At 43.7% G+C, this 22,884-nt stretch overlaps 1 protein-coding gene across 4 annotated transcripts; it reads left to right on the top strand.

Moving 5' to 3' along the window:
• Positions 1 to 2,270: 2,270 nt before the first annotated feature.
• Positions 2,271 to 22,579, top strand: LOC117875254 (protein CLN8-like). Of its 4 annotated transcripts, none has more exons than XM_034766385.1 (5): positions 2,271 to 2,529; positions 2,610 to 2,743; positions 9,244 to 9,316; positions 15,674 to 16,313; positions 18,281 to 22,579. In XM_034766385.1, exons 4-5 carry the CDS (start codon positions 15,780 to 15,782, stop codon positions 18,602 to 18,604), a joined length of 858 nt encoding a protein of 285 aa, XP_034622276.1. In that variant the 5' UTR covers positions 2,271 to 2,529; positions 2,610 to 2,743; positions 9,244 to 9,316; positions 15,674 to 15,779; the 3' UTR covers positions 18,605 to 22,579. The 4 variants fall into 4 exon arrangements, with proteins under 4 accessions (XP_034622276.1, XP_034622277.1, XP_034622279.1 ...); XM_034766386.1 differs by having other exon boundaries at positions 9,244 to 9,384; XM_034766388.1 differs by lacking the exon at positions 9,244 to 9,316.
• Positions 22,580 to 22,884: the final 305 nt, after the last annotated feature.

Below are 22,884 nucleotides of genomic sequence, written 5' to 3'. Positions count from 1 at the left end.
CTGGTTCCCCTGGGTTGCTTCCTTTTCTCCCCCTCAGGCATACCTGGATCCTGGGGTCATCCTCAACCTCCTCTGGATACACAGCTAAGGATAGCGGTAGCAGCTCCTCTGTGTTGAGAGCATCAGGGCTCCCTGGAAACTCCTGCTGGTCCCTGGGGCAACAGCAGTTCTCCTTGGTGCTGACCTCCAACAGCAAGGAATAAGCATCTAATGCCTCCAGCAGTTTCTTTCCAACTAACCAGCTGGGCTGCCTTTTATAGTTCCCCTTCCTGTCCCGTCTCTCTGCTTCTGGTGTGCGGGGCATGGCCCTCCTGGCTCCTCCCACCAGGCAGCTTGCGGCGTTCCCTCCACATCTGCGCCTGAGGGGGGCCACTCCTCCTCACTACAGTGTCCTATTCTGGTGTCCACAATTCAAGAACAATGTTGGAAAAACTGGAAGAGAGTCATGAGAATGATTAAAGGAATGGAAAACATGTCTCAATGATAGACTCAAGGAGATCAATTTATTTTTCTTACCAAAGGGAGGGTAAGCGGTGACTTGATCACAGTCTATAAGTACCTACATGACAAACGTATGGTTGGATGCTGAAGCTAGACAAATTCAGACTAGAAATAAGATGCAAATTTTAACAGTGAGGATAATTGTTAACCACTGGAACATTTTACCAGCAGTTGTGGTGCATTCTCCATCACTGGGAATTATTAAATCTAGCCATGCTGTAGTGTAACCACAGTTAGTGGACTTGAAGAAGGAATTAATTCATGAAGTCCTATGGCCTGTGTTATGCAGGATGTCAGAATAGAATTATCATAATAAAGGTCCTTACTAGCCATAAAAGCTGTGAATCTATGTACAGTAGATTATACTTAATAGCAAGCCTGATATTAGCAACTTCTGTTAATGGCCTATTGCTCAGATCCAATCCCATTAACAGCAGTGTTAACTGGATTCAGATATAGGCAACAGCGTGCTGCTTATCAGCAACTTTTTTTTTAAAGAAAGGCCCCACCTGCAGGCAGGTTTGCAAAGCTGCAGCCAGGGAAGGAAGTGCGGGGAAGTGCCTTCCCTGGTGGCAGCCCTACACACCTGCCTGTGGCCAGTGCTCAGCCCATCCTAGTGCTTCCTACTGGGGCTGCAGTCTGGCAAACCTGCCTGCACGAGGGAACCAGACAGGATCTGAGGCTGTGGAAAAAGATTTCTTTTCTATACACAGACTCAGTGTTTGCACAAGGGGAAGTATTGCCTCTTAGAGGTACCCAGGGGTGGCGTGTAATTTTCCCAGGTTGCTGGGTGGGGGCCCGAGCTGGCTCTATGTTGTATTGGCAAAAGGAACCCATAGATACTGCACCTGGCCCTTGTTGCCAACAATTCCACCTGACAGAAGGGTTTCATAAATAATAACATTTCCAGTCTCTGCCCAGGCACCCCATGTACCAGATTTGCATGTGGTAGTGGTAACGTGGAGAAATTGACATTGAAATGGGTCTGGTTGGGTCATAAGTAAATGTGCAGGATTCTAGACTAAACTTCTAGTCCTCCATGTTTGTTTACTTATCATGTAAAGGTTGCAAATCTATTACACGTCTCTTGTTCAATATAGAAATCAGTATAGGACTCCATGAAAGGTCTCTTCCAAAGTTCCAACCTCCAACTCCTATCATTCTTGATGACCTTGCAGGTATGTCATAAGACCGGGAAACATTTTGTACAGTGAATAAAATCATCTGAATATTGTTTTAATACAACAGTAGGAATAAAAAATAAATGCAGCAGAATTTAGCAACCTATTAAAAACTCTAGCAGTCTTTTGTAAAATAAAAACTGCGCATGTACTGAAAAATTACAGAATAATTTACATTTACTCTATCTGGTTAATAGATGGATCCTGTTCTAAATGCTATGTATAAAAGCTAATTTAAGCTTGTTCAACAGGGCTGAAATTCAGTTTACCTGCTTAAAGGCTGAATACTAATCATTGCTAGCTACAGCCTTATTTGAACCCCTGCACTAGGTGAATGTCACACTGTAGGTGTCATGAGAAAGTGTGCTCTTGGAAACTATTGACCAGGGCCATCTCAGTGTCTCACGTTGGCTTCTAAAATTTCCTAATAATTAAAGTGACAGTGTTAGGTTGTTTAAGCCCCAAATTTAAGTTCCGTTAGCAGAAATAAATAAAACCTAATATTATCAGAAATATTAAGATTAAAAAAAAAAAAGCAAGAACCCGAACACGCAAAGTGAAACTGAAAGGAGACTAGCAGTGCCTGTGGAGACTAACACACTCACTGTGCGATGTTTTGTTAGGACTCTCTAATGCGGGCGATCGCCCTTTTACTCAGTGCAACAAAACAAAACCTGGCTGCAGCACCAGGGCAGAGTGTGGTTCGACCCCACTCCCACATTGCAAATGAAGATCCAAGGAGAACTGTGAACAACCACAAAGTCCGGCTTGCCAAAGCGGATTACTTGTTGCGGTCCATTCCCCCCTCCAGGCAGGGAGCCATGGTTTACGTCAGGCAGAAACAAAGGTAAGGGCGGGAGGAAGCGATAAGCCACATTCGCTTTTTACTGTGGTGTCGCGCTGAGGCTCCAAGTTGTTGCATTTCAGCTGCAGCTGCTTCTGCAAAGGTGGAATAAGCAGCCCTGACTTCATCATCTTGCCGTGGGCTGATCGCTGCTGCGGTTGGAAGCACAGAAGAAGCTGGGCAGAGAAACTGCAGCGCAACTGAAGTTAACGAGCCGGTAAGTACCATGCAATGGGTGCTGTGTGGAGAACTAAGGGCTTTATTTAACTGTAGCACGCACTTTAATGAATGTCTAGGGTGGGCCTAGGAGAACCTGCATATGGTTATTTCGTTGTTCTTTTTCCCATGCCATGCCACACATCCCCCCTTACCCAACACCGGAACACCGCTCCCCATTCCCTATGGCCAGAGCCCGCCTCCGGACCCGCTATCCCAGCACCCCCACCCCACCCTTCCACAAATGCTCAGCGCCCTGCACACAGCCCCACCACAACTGCCCAGCAACACACACAGAACCCCCACTCTCTAATGCCCCAACACAGAAAGAAGAACAGGAGTACTTGTGGCACCTTAGAGACTAAACAGATTTATTATAGCATAAGCTTTCGTGGACTACAGCCCACTTCTTCGGATGCATATACTATATACATATAGTATATGCATCCGAAGAAGTGGGCTGTAGTCCACGAATAGTATATGCATCCGAAGAAGTGGGCTGTAGTCCACGAAAGCTTATGCTCTAATAAATTTGTTAGTCTCTAAGGTGCCACAAGTACTCCTGTTCTTCTTTTTGCGGATACAGACTAACACGGCTGTTACTCTGAAACCAACACAGAAAGATTTTCTTTGCCTCCTCACAGCCCAGCACCTCCCCAGAGACCCTCTCCCCCATGCCCTGCCTCTTGGCTGCACTCACGGGCCCTGCTGAGAGGCGGCTGTGTCTGCCGGGATGAGCCAGCAGCGCAGCCAGCGCTGGTTGTGGGGTGGGGAATCACTACAGCCCCTCAGGCGTGACGTGATCAGCCAGGCCAGACTGCTCAGGACCCACTTTCCTGGAGGGGCCCAGCCAAGTCCCCCACACCACCACCACCACCTGGCTGAGACTGGCCAGGCTTCTGCATCAGTCCCAGGCAGCTCAGCTCCAGGGAGACAGATGGGGCCCACAGGTGGTGGGAAGCAGAGACTGCCCAGAGCCAGTGGTGCACTGGGGTCCGGCCAGGGGGCAGAGAGAAACCAGCAGGTGGGGGCAGTGGGTGGAGAGGAGCCCTTGGCTGGTGGGCGGGTGGGCAGGCTGAGTGAAGCAAGTAGCTGGCGGGGTGTCAGGGCACAGTGCAAGAAGGCCGGGGCCCCTTCTGAGCATGGGCCTGGCTCCATGGCGCCATTGTAAACTGGGCACTGTTCGCATGAAGTCAGGGGAATTTCATGCAGCCTGTGAACCACTGTATTTAGAGGGCTGTATGTAACTGTGGTGGTGCTGCAGGGGAGGGTGTTTTGCTTTCGTTCTCATTTTTTGTGGGGAGTTGAGAGAGGAAGGTTTCTGGGGCTTTCTGTTTACACCAGTGTAACTATGCTGACATTAATGGCCTGATTCTCCACGTCCTTGTACACTATGTAGTTGTATACATCTGTGCAGAGTGAGTGTGAAATGCTACCAAATTATAATTCTTAACTCCCACTGATTCAGGATGCAAGGCAGTGGTAAGGAAAGGCCAGTGGAGTTGTTCTGGTGTGAAGGAGAGCAGAATCAGACCCTCTCAGAATATAAATAAGCAATATTCCTTTGCTGTGTACCTATAAGGAGCGGAGAGGCAAAGCATTTCTCTAGAATCTGTTTACTTATGCTGCTAACGATCTATATGGCTTCCTCTTCTGCCTCCCACCAGAGCTCCCAGTCAAACTGTGTAAAATGAGAGACTCTCTGGGCAGTTCTTCCCCTGCCCATATTGAAAGGATGTGCTGTGTCTGGCGGTCTCAGCAATCTAGTCTAATGTGTCAGCAAATTGGACCTGTGATCATGGATATTTTCAAACAAAAATGAAAGAAAACATTTGGCTTCTTTTAACCGTCTCATGTGAAGGAAGTCTTAATTAAATTTATGCCCCCAAGCGTGAAAATTCTGGACTACATAGTTAATTATAATAACTGTGATGCTGGGTGAGAAAATATGCAGGTTTTTTCTCTGTCCTATCCGCTTAGTTAGCCTCAGGAATAAAAGACCTTTTAGAATGTGGTGGAGTTCTGTTCAGAAGTTGACCAGGCAATTCTGTTCACAAGATGATCCTGCAAGCCCTTTCATGCAAGTAGTCCCGTTTACTAGAATAAGGTTTTGTAGAACATGGATGGCAAGTCTGTAGAAATGTTGGTGGTGCCCAGAAAGCTCAGAGTCCACTCCCTCCGAACTTTGCTCCCCACCTGCCTAAGGCTCTGTGAGGGAGTTTGGGTGGGGGGAGGAGGTCTGGGGTACAGGCCCTGGGTTGGGGTAGGGGATTGGGGTGTAGGACGGTTGAGAGGCTGGGCTCTGGGAGGGAGTCTGGGGTGCAGGCTCTGGGATGGAGTTTGGGTGCTGGGTGTAGGCTCCAGGCTGGGGCACAGGGTGGGGGTACAGGATGGGTGGAGGGGTGCAGGCTCTGGGAGGGAGTTTGGGAATGGGAGGGGCTGCAGAGGGAGGGGGTGCAGGCTCAGAGTTTGGGTACAAGCTCTGGGAGGAAGTTTGGGTGCAGGAAGGGGTGTGTGGGAAGGGGGTGAGGGTGCAGGCTCTGGGATGGAGTTTGGGTGCTGGGTGCAGGCTCTGGGCTGGGGCAGGGCTTGAGGGGTGCAGGCCCTGGGACAGAGTTTGGGTGCAGGCTCTGTGAGGGAGTGCAGAGGGCTGGGTGCAGGCTCTGGGAGGGAGTTTGGGGGCAGGAGAGGGTGTGTGGGAAGAGGTGGGGGTGCTGGGATAAAATGAAGCTACAACATGCCGGCGCCACAAGGTTACAAGAGTCAATTAAAAGTGGAAAGTCAGAAGCAGAACTTGCCTGCTTCAGTATATTATATTTTGTTGTACCTGTTGTGACGAAGTGGGAATGTTCTTAATGTTTTCTCTGAATACTGTGTGGGTGCCTCAGTTTCCCCTATGCATTTCTTAAGGATCTAGGTGGTGGGATAAGGGCGTGTGATTGTTGTAGAGCCCTAGAGGGTCAGTGTGATGCTGTCTGCCACACAGTGCTCTTCCCGCAGTAAGTCTGCCCGGGCGGGGCCTTGCGGAAGCTAGAGGGCCCTGCACCCCAACTCTGCAGTCAGACCTGACACTCAGCCAGTCGGTAAAACAGAAGGAACACAGTCTAAAACAGAGCTTGTAGGTACAGAAAACAGGACCCTTCCGTCAGGTCCCAAGTTCTGGGCCTCTCCCTGTTTCATAAGAACATAAGAATGGCCGTACATAAGAAAGGTCCATCCAGCCCAGTATCCTGTCTACCAACAGTGGCCGATGCCAGGTGCCCCAGGGGGAGTGAACCTACCAGTTAATAATCAAGTGATCTCTCTCCTGCCATCCATCACCACCCTCTGACAAACAGAGGCTAGGGACACCATTCCTTACCCATCCTGGCTAATAGCCATTAATGGACTTAACCTCCATGAATTAATGCAATTAGAATGACCTTTATATGTACATTTTATTTTTATTTTTGTTTAGGTTTTTTTTAACTTATAACAATGTTTTGTTTTTGTATGTACAAATAAATGCAAATAAATTATTTAAAAAATGTATATAACTGGCCACTATAGCACCATATCTTTGAACCTGCTTGTCAATCTCCCCGGTACTGTAATGCCCTCCCCGGGAGAAAGACTCATTAATTTTATAAAAGGGAAACATAAAAAGGTTCAAAAAATAAATGGAATAAGGATACGAGTACAATAAATAGCATGTTTCAGGGCCGGCTTTAGGAAGTGCGTGGCCCTATTCGAACATTTTTGGTGGGGCCCGGCAGGGATGACTATAAGAAAAAAAAAAAAAAAAAAAGCCTTTCATTTCTTAGCAACCGGTTCCCTATAAAAAGTTCTGATTTAAGGGATGTGCCACAGTATGTATTTTTTGTACCAATAAGTTACCATATGTCCGTATTTTCCCGGGAGGAATTTTTAAATTTTAAAAATTTAAATTTAAAAAATTCCTCCCGGACGGCAATTTAAGAACCAAAAAGCCTGACATGTCCGGGAAAATACGGATGTATGTTAACCCTACCTAAAGTTCTTTTTTAAAAAGATGGGCCTGAACTAGAAATGAGCTCCATTTCACATGTGTGGGTCCCCACCACTCCCTGGGGGTGTGCTAGGGTGACCAGATGTCCCAATTTTATAGGGACAGTCCCGATTTTGAGGTCTTATATAGGATCCTATTACCCCCACCCCCTGTCCCGATTTTTCACACTTGCTGTCTAGTCACCCTAGGGTCTGCTGATGTGTGGGTCCCAGCTGCTCCCTGCCCCCCTCATTGAAGCAGGTGTGCAGGGTTACTGCCCTGGGAACTGCAGGGCACCACTGGACATGGGGCTGGCTGGAGGCAGGGCAGGGGCTGACTGGAGGTAGGGTCTGGCTGCAGGCAGGGCAAGGGGTGTGGGGCTGGCTGGAGACAGGGGTGTGTGGGGTGGGCTGGTTGGCTTCAGGCAGGGCCGCAGGGGGGGTGCGGCAGGGGTTGGCTGGAGACAGGGCTGGGGGTGCAGCAGGGGCTGGCTGTGGGCAGGGGGTGCGGGGCTGGCTGCGAGCAGGGGGTGCGGCAAGGGCTGGCTGCGGGCAGGGGGGTGTGGGGCTGTCTGGAGACGGGCTGGCTGCGGGCAGAGCAGGGGGTGTGGGGCTGGCTGGAGACGGGCTGGCTGCGGGCAGGGCAGGGGGTGCGGGGCTGCTGCGGGCAGAGGGTGCGGGTACACCCCACCCTGTACGGTAAGTGCCTTCATGCCCCCCCCCCCACTGGGGTAGCAGCAGCAGCACGGGGCTCGAGGGCTATTTAAAGGGCCCGGGACTCCCCTGCTTCCACTCCCCCGGCCCTTTAAATAGCCGCGGGAGCCCTGGGGAAGCGGTGGGGTTCCAGCGGCTATTTAAAGGGCCGGGGCAGTAGAAGCAACGGGAGCCCTGGAATTTTTAAATAGCCCCCAGAGCCCCGCAGCCCTACCCCAGGGCTCCAGCAGTGGGGCTCTGGTGGCAATTTAAAGGGCCTGGGGCTCCAGCCCCTGCTGAGGGCCCCAGGCCCTTTAAATTGCCCCCTGGGGAAGCCGGGCCACCTGGGTACTGCACACCGGCTCTTGCCGGTATGCCATACCGGGGCTTGGGAGCGGGGCTTGATTCAGGGGAATTGGTTAAATTGGCCTAAAGCCGGCCCTGGCATGTTGTAATGGTCTGGTCAAACAAAAAATAAAAAATAAAAAAATTATAATAATGTATTGCAAATATAAAAAAAGTTACAAAAGTTAAAAACACTCCAAAAGGCTCTTACATCAGAGCTGAATCAAAAGGCAGATTGCAGCCACAAGCTGAGCGAGCTTGAAGCAAAAAACAAGGCTCTAAAAGCAAAACTAAAAAAAAAAAAAAAACTTCTCTGCACGTCGTATTGTTGCTAGCATACATCAAAAGGGTAATTTTACTGACCCTGATTCAAGCAGCAATACTGCTCAGGGACAGGTGAAAACACAGTGGCTCATAATACTTATAAGTACACTCCTCTCAGCACAAAGGAAATGAGGGGCTTACTAAAAAAATCTCCCTAATTTAAAGCCCAAAGACCCAAATTTAATATTCTAAAAACAGATAAGCCAAATGGTTACCACCTGTACGTTACATCCCAGGAATCTTTATATCTTAACAAAAGCTAAATGCCCTGATTTACCATGGGCCAAAATCCCTACAAAAGGGCACCGAAACGGCGTTTGGGCCTCTGTTAAATTTAAATCTAAAAATAATATGACCCTTGCCTGAACTAAGTTTAAAGAGGCCATCCAAGAAGCCGTGGGAAACAAAGCTGGTAATTGGTGACTAATCGTGGGCTGCGTACAAGGCAAGGATGAGCTGGCCTTTCAGTACTGTTTAAAAAAAAAAAAAAGTAAAAAATATGTTCCAGCAATGCAGCCATTGCAAATCCAAAAAAACCAAATCAAGCATTTAAAAAAAATGTTAAAGAAAGGTTTTAACTCCCACCTGCAAACGGCCCTGCCCGGTGTCTCAAGCGACTGCCAAGCCTTACTCACACCTAAGTAAAAAAAAAAAAAATGGCCAGGCTTTTAAATTCCATGACCTGCTAGGTATAAATCCCTCAAATCCCTCAAAGCCACACTTACAAGCATGAATGAGGGGCCGACCATGTACAATTCTCGTGGATACGGGAGCATCTGTTTCCATTACTGACCTCCCCCTCCCCACCACTAAACAATATATTACTGTTTCAGGGGTAGGAGATGCACAACTCATGGCTTACAAAAGCTATCCTGTTCTTATAAAATCTAATCTATTCTTTTGAACCCAATCCTTTTATGTAGCTCCAAATGCAAAGGAGACTATTCTGGGCATGGACGCCCTCTGTGACCTTGCAGCAACTCTCAATCTTGCTCAACGTACAGTTACTAATAAACTTATGCGTACTCATACCATACCCCGCCGCAAGAATACATTTCTTTCTTCTGTTGCACTGCCAAATCTGTGGCTCTTACTTGAAATACATTTAACCCTTTTTTAAAAATTATGTTCCAGGTTCCCCTCTGTTTGGGCAAAAAATAAGCTGTCTTGCTGTTCAGTGCCTGCTCGTCTTTGCCCACCCATCCAGGTGAGGTTACCAGTCAATTTCCTCCACCTACCAAGCAATACCCCTTCAAATCTAAGGCCATAAACACGGTAAATAATATTATTTACTCTTTACTTCAGCAAAGCATACTGGTTCCTTGTAAAAGTACACCCTGTTAAGCCCAGGACCCTCCAGAGACCCCCTTTTGGGCGAACGTAGAGGAGAAAAATCAGGTCATGGTATTGGCCCATACAAATACCTCTGTAAAAGTGCAAAAAATTCCAACATGGGTTCATAAAACCAAAATTAAAATGTATAAATAAATTCATTTTGTTTATATTGTATCCTGTTAAGTAACAAAGGTGACTCCCCATGTTAATTCTCCTAGCAAACATACCTAATGCAGCCTCCTGGAATCTGCCCTTGGTACATGTTACACAGAATACCTGTTTTAAAGCTGGCCAGTATGTGCAACTCCCTACAAAAGGCAGCGGCAAATGAGTAAAAAAAACCAGACACTTAGCTTGCCTCCAGACCGGACCACCTGGGACCTATTGTGGTTACAGCTCGCCTCCAAAAACATCCAGGCTCCAAAGTCTCAATCCGACTACCACAGCCCGGGAGCAGTCTTTGGCTCCCTCCCTGCATTTCACTGAATCTGGACTGTAACTGGGTATTTAATTTCAGGGAATGTGGGCACACACATATAGAACCCCCAATTTCAAAATGCAAAATCACAGAATGTTAAATCAAAGCCAAACTACCTAAGCCCTTAAACATACCAACACTGGGTTATCTTATGCTTTAACTGCAATTAATATAGCTATAAATTTTTTTTTTACAAAATCATTAAAAAAACCCTCAAATGCTATAGTCAACCTGGCCAAGTCACAAGCTAAAGGTCATGCTTGTAATATGCTGGCTCGTAATCTGTTTAATATTTCCAAAAAAAAACCAAAAAACCCATGGTAAATGGATGCCTGGTTTTCCCCCGTCCCATACCCTTTCCTCCCCCGCCCTTGCCCACATTGCAAACATTTCTACACAACTAATAGTAGCCTCTCTACTTCCTCCAGACTCACCCTCCTCCTTAAATTTCCTTCTTGTGTATCCTTCTGTTATTCCTACTAATGTGTTTCCTTCTTCTTTCCGTTTCAAGTCTATTAAATATATGGCTAATAATACGGTGTATAAAGTAGGGTGTCTAAATACCTGACACCATCCCCTCACAATGCTATACTAATAACAACCTCAAACTATTGCACAAAAACAAACAATTACATCGTGTGCTCCTGTCCTACCCTTCGCCCTTTGACCTCATCCTCTTCTGTTGTTGTAAATGTCCTTCCTCTTGCAAATAATAAAGTTGCTGTACAAATATCTGCTACCCTGTAGTGTTTTATCACCGCTGCATCTTATTACATGTACAAACGATTACAGTGCCAAGCAAATGCTTCCATGTGCCTGCAAATTACTAATTCATTTACCCTAGGTAATGTGCACCTCCCTGGCCGTATGTTCACTAAAATAACAACAGCTCCTCAATAATATAACAACCTATACCTAAACAACACACCGGTTCAACTAGCCAAAAAGCTCCTACTCAAAATGGTCCTGACTGCTGCATCTACGTTTACCACTGTTCATAACCACATCACCAAAGGTCGCATTCATGTCCAGCTTTCCAATCAAACAATAACCTGACTAAAAAATCCTGTTCATAATGCATCATACAGCCCCATCTCCTAGTAAACAATTGTCCAAAAAACTGCTGCTGTCGCTTCTATATTCGTGTTACTAACTTCTCTTGTCATGTGGGGGTACTTTATACACATGCTTAAAACTCTTACTATGTTTCCTACCTTTACCCCCTCCCCGCAATTCCCCTCTCACTCCCCCCTTCCTTGGGCAACCCTAAAACAAATAATATATATCAAAATATTTAAAGTATTAACTTTATCTCACTTGAAAGTTCAATTTGTCAAAAGGAGGGAATTGTCAGGAAGGAGTTAAAATTTAGCCAGCAGAAAAGACAAAAGCTGCTGAAAAGTAAGGACATAGTCTCTGTCAATACATAATAACTTAGTTCAGCTTATGGTAAGAAGGAACAAAGCTTGTGCCCATAAAAAAACAAAACAAAACAAAAAAACAGTTTAGCAAGAAAAGCAGGATCGGGCCCAGACAAGCAAGCAGGAATATTTCAGTATCACAAACGGTACTGACAATTGTAAACAATTAATAAGCTTATATGGTTAATGCCCACCCAGTAACTTAGTTCTTAGAACAGAATAAACCCTCCCTTCACAGCACACTGGATATCTGTAAGCACTCATCCTTACTTCCCACCCCACCTCCTTCCCCCACAAGGTAGTCATAGACGTTTAATGCAATTAGAATGACCTCTATATGTATGGACTGTTCTTATTTTTATCTTTGTTCAGGGATTTCTCTTAACTTGTATCAATGTCTTGTCTCTGTATGTACAAATAAATGCAAATAAATTAATAAAAAAATGTATATAACTGGCCATATGTTTGAAGTTGCTTGTCAGTCTTCCCGGTACCATAAATAAACCCCCTTCAGTATTATCTGTGCTTGCCTAATTCTTAAAAAAAAAAAAAAACTTTTTGCCTAACATAACAAAGTACATATTTGTATGTATCAAAGGTCTGTTAATGTAAACATATAATAAAGAATGATTTTTCTTTTTTTTTTTCTAGACAAAATTAAGTGTGTGTACACATGAACCTTAGATATAGGGCTCAATTTTCATTTACATTTAGGTCACATTATTCTTCTCCAGCAGTTCAAGGCTCTTTTATACTTCCAGTCAGTGTAAAGTGGCCTGTAAATGAGAATAAGGCCCATAGTGGCTGGTTTGTTGCAGCTTTAATCTGTACCCTGTAAATTGGGCGTGTATGTTTGATTCCTAAAGACTTAGGGTATGATTATGCTGCATTTTAAAACTAGTGGCAGTGAGTCTCAGAGCCCAAAGCTCATGCTACGGCACTAAAAATCACTGTAGACGTTGTGGCTCAGGTTCTCAAAATCACCATTTCCTTGGATTTCAGAACCCAAGCTCCAGCTCAAACCTGAACATCTACACAGCTGATTTTAGTGCCATAGTATGAACCTGATAGTTTGAAGATCTTTCTCAGAGTGGACAAAAATTGCGTTGTCATCAGCATACTGAAGTTCCACAATAGATGTTGTGGAAATCTTACTCTTGGCTTTCAGCCTGTTAAACCTGAACTGTTTTTAAATGATTTCAACGCCAGCTGTAAACTTCCCAGCAATTAGGTAAACAATGACGGCAATAAAAACTGCAAACATGGTTGGAGCGATGATACAGCCCTGTTTGACGCCTGTTTGTACTTTGAAAGGTTCACTCTGGGAGCCAGTGCTGTTCAGAACAGTCGCTTTCATATTGTCATGAAGCAGTTTTAGGACATTGATGTATTTGTCAGGACATCCAATCTTAGAAAGTACAGTCCAGAGAGCATGGCAATTCACTGAATCAAAGGCTTTAGTTAGATCAATAAAAACCATGTACAGTGGTCGGTTTTGCTCTTGACACTTTTCTTGCAGCTGCCGTGCTGTGAAGATCATATCTGCAATTCCACGACATCGGAAACCACTCTGTGACTCCGGTAAAATTTCTTCTGATGGGGTAGAAGGCGGGTTTCAAGGATCCACACCAGAACTTTGTCTGCAATGGTTAGGAGGGAGATATCACGATAACATGGTATTGAATGTGTTTGCCGATGCTTATGCATGTCTTGGTTTCACTCTTAATATCAAGAAGACTAAAGTGCAATGGAGTGGCACTGGAGGATGTTGATCATTTCCTCTACGTTGGAAGTCATCTTTCATCCAAGGCAGATATTGATGCAGAAATTTAACATCGTCTGAGCTGTGCCAGTGTAGCTTTTTCTCATTTACAGTGCAGGGTTTTTGAAGATCACAACATTCGAACAGACACCAAGCTTCTTGTTTATCAAGCCATTATTCTCCCAACACTGTTGTATGGGTCCGAAACTTGGACAACCTATAGACACTGCTTGAAAGTTCTTGAGAGGCACCATCAATGCTGCCTTCGTAAGATTCTGAAGATCAAATGGGAAGACAGGTGCACCAATATTAGTGTTCTGGAAGAAGCAAAGAACACCAGTATCGAGGCAATGATAATCCGTTAGCAATTCCGCTGGACTGGTCACATTATCCGGATGCCAGATCATCGCCTCCCAAAACAGGTCCTGTTCTCTCAGCTGAAAGAAGGGTACCGTAAAGTGGGTGGACAACAGAAGCGTTATAAGGACTTGCTGAAGGACAAACTAAAAAAGTGTAATATTGACATTGACACTTGGGAGACACGTGCCCAGGATTGCTTAAAATGGAGTGAAATCCTACGTGATGGTCCCCTGCATTTTGAGCTTGCTCGCCGACAAGCTGAAGAGGCCAAGAGACACAGGAGGAAGGGGAGACTGGCTTCCAGTCATGGTCAACAGCCTCCTCCTGAGCCTGAAAACGTCTGCTCTCATTGTATTAGAACTTGTGGTTCAAGGATTGGCCTTATTAGCCACCTGAGGACCCATAATTCCTGTAGAAGATGATCATACTCAGTAACGAGTGATTGCCCATCATGAGCCTGAGTCTGTAGCACCATCACACAATCCTGAGTCTGTAGAACAGGGCACAGAGACTCACTGCTGCAGGTTTTAAAATATAGTGTAGACTTATCAAGAGGGCTGTACATATGAAAAAATGAAGGTTCAGTGATGCTTTAAACATGCTGGTAAGGAAGCATAAGCTAAGGTTACCATATGTCTGCGTTTCCTCCCAACAGAGTCTATTTTTTGAGCCTGGTTTTTCTGTTCGGGCAGGGTTTACAAATAACAGCAAATGTCCTGGTTTTTGCAGAGCAGACAAGATGCAGCTCAGAAAGAGCCCCAATGGTCTGCTTCCCGATTGGTCCATTCCCCTGAAAGCCACAGGAGCTGCCCGCCCAAGCTCCAGTCTCAGCACTAGGGAGGGAATCCCAAAGGGAGGTGCTGACTGATGGCTGTCACTGCGTTCTGGGTTTGTGCCAGCTGCCATGTCACCGTGAAAAGGAGTGACACTGCACCCTGCTTCCAGTGCCCACAGGTTCCCCTACAGCTTCCCCTCCCTCCCCCGCTTCCTCGTCCCTCACCCCCCGCCCCCGCAGTGTCCTCTTTTTGGGAACCTAAAATATGGTAACCCTATAGTAAGCCTTGGTTGTTGTTTTTCTCTTTTAAGCCCTGGCCCTATATTTATGTCCATCGTAGTTGTTTCTGTTCACACCTGGAATATTAACTTAGTTAGAAATAAAAAAGCATTGGTCATAAAACAATTTTTAAGTGTTTTGTGAGGAAAGTGTGGTGGGGGAAAATGGTACTGACAGTATAAGTTGGTGAAGGATTATTTTTAAAATGTGTTGACAACGTTAGCAAAACACTACAACTGGAAGGACTTCTTGGGGAATCATAGACTATCAGGGTTGGAAGGGACCTCAGGAGGTCATCTAGTCCAACCCCCCCTGCTCAAAGAAGGACCAATGTCTAACTAAATCATCCCACCCAGGGCTTCGTCAAGCCTAACCTTAAAAACCTCTAAGGAAGGGGATTCCACCACCTCCCTAGGTAACCCATTCCAGTGCTTCACCACCTTCCTAGTGAAAAAGTTTTTCCTAATATCCAACCTAAACCTCCCCCACTGCAACTTGAGACCATTACCCCTTGTTCTGTCATCTGGTACCACTGAGAACAGTCTAGCTCCATCTCTTTGGAACCCCCTTTCAGGTAGTTGAAAGCAGCTATCAAATCCCCCCTCATTCTTCTCTTCTGCAGACTAAACAATCCCAGTTTCCTCAGCCTCTCCTCATAAGTCATGTGCTCCAGCCCACTAATCATTTTTGTTGCCCTCTGCTGGACTGATTTATAAAGGCAAGTGAAGGCTTAAAGATAAACAAAAGAATAGTACGTATTCTACATATGGAGAAGTAACAGAAAGAGAGGAAAAATCCATAAAGAAAATGACCAGGAAAATGTATTCTATTTTTATATAATTAGGGAAGAAAAGGTGAATGTTTTGTGATTGTAACATCCATTGGCATTAATAATTCTGCAAGCAAGGAAACAGGGAGTCTCTCTCTCTGCCTATGTCTCATCTTCTCTTTTATATACCTGGTTGAGACCTTGAAGGCTAATCATCAGCCTTGACCAGGTTTTTTTATGTCAGTTCTGAACTGTTGGGAAATATCAGTAGAAACAGTAACAAACTCTAAGCTGTAGTGAAACTAGTGAGCTTTTATAAATGGGGGGACCATATACACACACAGCCATTCTTTACAAGCCTCTTCTGTCTTTTTTTTAATTGCAGATGGGTTTCTGCTCTAACAGCCCAGGCTCGGTAACCTTATAAAAGACCAATGTGTGGGTGAGAAGCTTCAGACTCCCTCCAGATATTTTGAAGTAGAGAAGAAGAAATGAGTCTTGCAAATGATGGTGCAACATTATTTGACTGGGACTATGTTCTGTGGGAAGTTCGTTTGAAGCTACTGGCAGCTGGCTTTTTTATCTACCTGGGAGTATTTCTTCTAGCTCACTGGCTGTCCTCATGCATCAGTGCCAGTTATCGCACTTTGTCAGGATATGAGAAGGTCTTGTGGAACTTGGTTATCACAGGTGCCCTGTTTGGAATTCAGTGTTGTGTAGCTGGGTTGTGGGCCTTACTCAAAGATCCAGTTTTTCAAGCTGACCAAGTGTATTCACAGCAAAATTGGAGCTGGTTTCACTGCTTAATAGCTGCTGGCTTCTTCTTGTATGAAAATGTAGTTATTCATGTGTCTAATATTGTTTTCAGAAAATTTGATGTGTTCTTGGAAGTTCATCATTTATTTGCCTTTGGTGGGCTTTTTGGTCTGATAATTAACATAAAAGCTGGGCACTATCTACCCCTGATGGGACTGCTACTTGAGATGAGCAGTCCTTCATGCTGTATCTCGAGGGTGCTTTCAAAGGTAAGAACTTGCTGCATTCATTATTGGTGATAGAAGTTTCCATTATAAACCTCACATTGCCTCCTCCTCAGAAAATTCTGCAAAGAAATATTGGCCTCCAAATTGGGAGATTGGTTCTGGGATCAAAGAAGAATTTTGCCTTCCAAACTTGAAGTGAAGTGGCCACGGAATCCTTAATTATAACATCCTAAAAATACTTAAATATTCTCCACAATTCTTTTAAATTTTTTTACCCATTTTGTAGAAAAGAAACAAATGGAAAGATTTTTAAAAATTCTTTACAGACTCACTAGTTGGGATCTAGTGCCCAGGACTAAAGATTAGGTTAGTAAACTCTATTTTTAAAAGATTTTTTTTAAAGACTGAAAATAGAAGTATGGAAATAGCTTATCAGCTCCAACAAGCTTAATATAGACCATTCAATTTCTGCTGGAGACTAACAGTGTGTGCATGCTTGCTCACACATCTGAGTGTGTATGTATATTCTATGGATGTAGAGAGGGAGAACAGCTTTGAAGAGATCTGCCATGCTTGTAGTGAGAGAGAAAATCAGCCCTGCTTCCCAAATGGTAATCAGTTTCCAGTGTTGTGTTTTAGTAGATTAAGCTTAAATTCTAAAGTATCTCGACTGTATAGAACTACACCCAGAAGCCACGATGGGACCACCTTAGCCCTTCTTCAGTGGTTTTTAATGAGAACGTAAACACGGAGGTCCTGTCTGTGCATGTAGATGCTAGAGCAGTCAGAGGTGCCAAGACTTCCCAGACCCTGCTATCCGCACTGCACTTTTGTGACGTGTTTTGTTTTGATTGTCTTCTTCCATCCAACAGGTGGCTGCATCTAAGTAAAGCTGTATACACTGTGACAGACCCAGACCAGTGGGGTACAGGAATCTGGTAGAGGGCAAATATACTGGTCACTGGATGAGTAGTTTTCTGTTCCCTGAGTGACCAGAGCAGGGGATGCACTAGAGTAATCAGGAACCTGCTAGAACCAGTTAAGGCAGGCAGGCTAATTAGGATACCTGGAGCCAATTAAGAAGAAGCTGCTAGAATCAATTAAGGCAGGCTAATCAGAGCACCTGGGTTTTAAAAGGAGCTCACTTCAGTTTGTGGTGCGAGTGTGAGGAGCTGGGAGCAAGAGGTGCAAGGAGCTGAGAGGGTGTGCTGCTGGAGGACTGAGGAGCACAAGCGTTATCAGACACCAGGAGGAGTGTCCTGTGGTGAGAATAAGGAAGGTGTTTGGAGGAGGCCATGGGGAAGTAGCCCAGGGAGTTGTAGCTGTCATGCAGCTGTTACAGGAGGCACTAGAGACAGCTGCAGTCCCCAGGGCCCTGGGCTGGAACCTGGAGTAGAGGGTGGGCCCAGGTTCCCCCCCAAACCTCCCAATTGACCTGGACTGTGGGTTCTTCCAGAGGGGAAGGTCTCTGGGCTGTTCCCCAACCCACATAGTGAATCTCTGAGGCAAGAAAATCTGCCAATAAGCGCAGGACCCACCAAGATAGAGGAGGAACTTTGTCACAACACATAGGTTGCATAGTGGTTTAGAATTCTGCTGGACAAAAGATGCTATATTGGGGGTTCTCAAATTGGGGGTTGTGACTGCTAAGGGGGTCATGAGGTTATTGTGTAGGGGGGTCCTGAGCTGTCAGACTCCACCCCCAAAGCCCACTTCACCTGCTGCATTTATAATAATGTTAAATATAAAAAGTGTTTTTAATTTATAAAAGGGTCATACTCAGGTTTGCTGTGTGAAAGGGCTCATCAGTACAACAGTTTGAGAACCACTGTGCTATATAAATGTTTAATCTCTTAGCACTGTGGAGAAAAATGATTGAGAGAATGTCTGTATGGCAGTTTATCTAAATACAACAGGAAAGCTAAATGTCTCTTATTTATAGAAAATACTGACTTCCTTATCTTGAAGCTGCAATCTCATTTCTCTTTCATTGTTGTTGTCTCTTCCAGACTGGCTATGGTAATACCATTTTTTGGAAGGCAAGCCAAATGGTAGATATCCATATGGTTCACTGCCGCATGGTCCTCATTTATCACATGTGGTGGGTATGTATTTCTAATTGGAATGATGTGGTGGAAAATCTGGGACTTCCATATTCTGTTGTCTTTTTCTTGGGGCTAAGTACACTTACATTAATACTTAATCCATACTGGATGTACATAACTACTCAGCGGCTCTTCGGTCCAGTTGATTGGAATTCTTCAAATACAGCAGTGAAAAATGGATCCTCTGAAAAATTAAATAGCGAAACATTCCAAAAGAAGAAGATATAATTCTGCAACAGTTATTAGGGTAACAGTAAAATATGGCCAGAAGAACATGGTGCAGTTTACTACCAAGTGCATGAAAACAGAATTGTTTACAAGAAGTCTATGAATATATCAATCTCTTTGCAGATTGCTATCAGTGTACTATACTCATTTATCAAAAGTGTTTTAAAATTTTCTGTTGATAGTTCTCTCTCTCTCTCTCTCACACACACACACACACACACACACACACACACACACACACTTAGGATTTATGCCAGTAATTTTAGTCTAAGAACATAATGTAGTAAAATCTCATTCTGGGGGAAGTGGCAAGTAAGGCATAGAATGGTAAGGGAGGTGTCATTTGATTTATAAAAATCTACAGAATCATAATTTCAATGGCAGGAGGGATTCACTGCCTCCCCTCCCTTCTGCCCCCCTCTGGTCCTACTGCTGGTGGAAATTTTGATAATACAACTTCCTCAGAAATGGGTTAAGTTAGGGCTTCTGAATAATATCCTTCTTCCATGAACACAATGGCAAGAAACCCAAAACAATTATGTAGATATATATTTAAATATCAACTTTTTAAAATTATATTTTAACACAGGAATGCACTGCTTGCATGACAATGACATTGACCTTTGGTAATCCTAGGGACTCTAGCCTTGACATGTAGAACTGAAAACATTTATTCGTCAAAGTCATCATTAGTGTCATCTCCATGTATGGCTACACTGCTAGACACGTTGTCACATTGGTCTTCATCCATGTGTCACACACATCTCTGTATAAGGCAAACGGTTGGCCAGACATTTACAAGGTGGTGAGCATTCAGTCTTTGCACATGATTTTTTGATTGCACACCTAAATCAATCCTCTAGCTATAGTTTTTCATGCATAATTGGTGCGATCAGTCCATCCTCCAAGACCTATTGGTGCCCGATGGGAGAAGGTAGTTTGGGATGGACTTGATCGTCACCGAGCCATTCCATTGCTTGATAATTTGCCCTCTTGATAGCAGATATAAATGCATCCCTTGTCAATGGCAATTTTTCTCCTTTTGTCTGCTGCTTACGAACATCTATCAACATAGTTCCGCAAGTGTTGTAATGTTGACCTTCAAATGGTAAACTCGGCATATGAATGCCTCTAGTGCATTTATGACCTCATCAGTGAGTGTCTCAGCCATTCTGAGCACCTTCAGGGCAAAGAGAGTCTTCAGAGGCTGAATGAAGTGTCTTCCTGTAAAATCATCTGGTCTTTCTAGCCATCCTTCCAGTACTGTCACATTCTGAAAAGGTGTGGAAACTTGACAGTGTGGTTGTTGAACAGGCCTGTAAAAACCCATGTCATTTGTATTCAGTTCTGAAGATGTATTTGTGTGTTCCAGTTGCATAAGGAATGTTAACTGAACTGAGCAATTCCTGGGTCTAGGGTGACCAGATGTCCTGATTTTATAGGGACAGTCCCAATTGTTGGATCTTTTTCTTATATAGGCTCCTATTACCCCCAACCCAGTCCCGATTTTTCACATTTGCTGTCTGATCACCCTACCTGGGTCTAGCATGTATGACTAAATGGATGCATACATGGGTCATTCCCGCTGGCACTCATGTAGTATTGAGTTAAAAGATGACCCTGTTGGAATGTATCTTTTTCCTGAAATGGTGTGATGTGGTGTGGTATGTCCTGGGTGTCTGGATCATTTGAAGGTACATCTTTTGTCTCTTCAGTGAAGAAGTACTCAATGAAGCCGGCCTTGGTTTTTGCGTTTGGAGGGGCTGGGATTAGCTGTAGTGCTGAGGATGCAAAAGGCTATTAGAAGGCTGAGCCCTAATGGCCTTAAGCAGCTGGATAGATATTTCCATGGAGCAGTGCAGGTCTCTCTCTCTCTCTCTCTCTCATATTTTTAAACTATTAATAGGGGAAAAATAGATTTTGTAAAACTGATTTTATGAAACTTGTGATGAACAGAATTGCTTTTTTATGCTGATTTTCAAATTTTCAATCAAAAACTTTTTTTTTTTTTTAAAGGAAAAAGTAGGGAAAGAAAATTTAGCATATTCCTGGAGCCAGTGTAAGATGCTCAGGGCAGGAACTTTGTTATATTTTATACCTGCTAAAGCTTCCTGCACATCAGTGGTATTTAAGGAATAATATTGTTAACCTACCAGTGTTTGCCAGCGCAAAAGAACCAGAAAGAGAAGCTGATATGTAACTAAACTGAGTTCTTATTTGGGAGGTTTGAGTGTTCTTGAGTCTTGTTAAAAATGTAGGTAGGGGATTATTTTTATTAATGTGACTTTCACCTTGATAGTGTACCTTGAGCACCCAGATATCATTGGTATAGTAGAAGAAGCTGGATCAAATTTCTTCTCTTTATTTGAAGAAGGGTGGTGGGAAAAGAGGGAGGTTCAGAACATGTTAAAGGGAAGGAAAAAGGAAATTCTCCTGGTATGTATCCCTCTAAAATAATAATCTCAACATATAAGTTTAAATGTATAGAGTTATCTTTCTGTATAAGTTGTGTGGTTCTCATATGAGCTGCCACTCGTAGACTGTTTGGTCGGGTTTATTGCTGTTATGCAGATTTACATAGATCACTCTCATTGCTCTAGGCCTAAACTGGTAGCATCCATTCTCTTTAGGTTTCTTTAGCGCTGAAGGATGAGAGATTACTCATGCCTAAATGCTACTAAGACTTTGTTACTGCTGTAGGCCCAGACTAGGTGTAGTTCATTTGTTGGTTTTGCTAACGTAAAATTGGATTGCAGTACTCCTTTAGCAGGGCTTCATCACACTCCCATATGGAAAAACTCTCATTGACTTCAGTGAGAATTGGAACAGGCCCTTAGTATGTTGCTGCCATCACTAATTTTTGCCTAACTCCAAATGTTGGTGAGTTAATGTACTCCCTTCCCCTGTTCAATGCTGCAGACTTATCATATCCTTCATCAAGAATGGGCTTAATTATTGTAGTACTTTGTATCAGCCAGTGCTACATGACCTTTCAAACAGATCAAAACACTTCAGCCAGGTATCTGGTTCTAATAGTCTGATCGCAGCACTCATGTGCTGTGTTCTTCACATTGACTGTGTGAGGGTTTTTTGTTTTGTTTTATTAAATCAATTTTTATTCTTATCTCCAAAGCCTACCATTATCTTTTCTAGCACCAACAACACAAACTTCCTTTTCTTATAGATTCCAGCCCAAACCCTCTTGCCAACTATGTACAAATCCTGTAATTTTCTTCTTGTACAGTAATTGAGAATTTATATACTGTGCCCTTTCTTTCTAGAATGCTCTAGCATTGATCTGAGGGAGACTCCCGCATGACATGGATTTAGAAGTCAGTTTAAACTGTCTTTGAAAACACTTAATGTAGTTATACATTGTATTCATTGTACAACAAAGAATTTTTGGATGTTATGCCATTTTTTGGCTTGCTTACATAAATAAGTATTTTGTTGAATAATTATAATTTGTGTGACTCTTCCATTCACGGTTTTACTGATGAAATGTCATCTTCTTCAATGTTCAATATTTTCCTTTGGTGACTTGCAGTGATGAAATAAGCTTTGCAATATATGAACTAAAAGTATCATTTTGTGCATTGACAATGTTTTATTACATATGTTAGGGATAACTTCCAGTTCAGCAGCTGGGAATAACTACAGTATAAATTTCTCATATTAAAATATTAAGGAATAGGTAAAAAGCTGCCCACTTTTAATGTATTACAGGTTATTAACATCAATGCAGCTTCACAATGTTTGTCTTTTTATACAAGTGATTAAAAAATGCACCACTTTGAGTTTAGTCCTTTGGTCTGTGTATCATATGTTTCAGCTGTGTGGCCTGTGTCTGAGTTAGGCCCTGATCCTCTGGACATGCATGGGAGTAACTTTACACATGTGCCTAAGTACTTTCAGGTTTATCTTAACCAAGGAGGAAGAGTTCTAGTGAAATAAAAATTACAATTCAATGTTTAAAAGAGATACTATCCCAAGTGTTATTTTTTAAAGCATTTGCTCGGTTTTAAAGTGTTGCCTAATTGCCCAGCATGCAAAAAACCCCAAGCAAATAAAATCTTTCTAAAGGCAATTTACAAAGATAGGAGGTAGGCCTCTTAATCTGCTCATTGTTTGTAAATCAGGAAGAAAGTTTTAGATTGCAGGATGCAGTATAAACCCCCCATCATTTACAGAATGGTTTTACAAAAAGTGTAAACTTTTTACATAGCTTTGTAACTGTATGAAGGACAGAAATAATAGCTGTAGCATCGGACACCATGAGC

This window comes from Trachemys scripta, chromosome 3, assembly GCF_013100865.1.
Source record: "Trachemys scripta elegans isolate TJP31775 chromosome 3, CAS_Tse_1.0, whole genome shotgun sequence".
NCBI lineage: Eukaryota > Metazoa > Chordata > Testudines > Emydidae > Trachemys > Trachemys scripta.
The sequence above is the reverse complement of the archived record's forward strand: the minus strand, read 5'-3'. Positions and strand labels throughout refer to the sequence as shown.

Excerpts from the sequence above, each read along its gene's own strand:
- LOC117875254 (XM_034766388.1), top strand. The coding sequence starts at position 15,780 with ATGAGTCTTGCAAATGATGGTGCAACATTATTTGACTGGGACTATGTT. Across the intron at positions 16,314-18,280 it reads TCTCGAGGGTGCTTTCAAAG|ACTGGCTATGGTAATACCAT; the intron begins GTAAGAACTTGC and ends TGTCTCTTCCAG.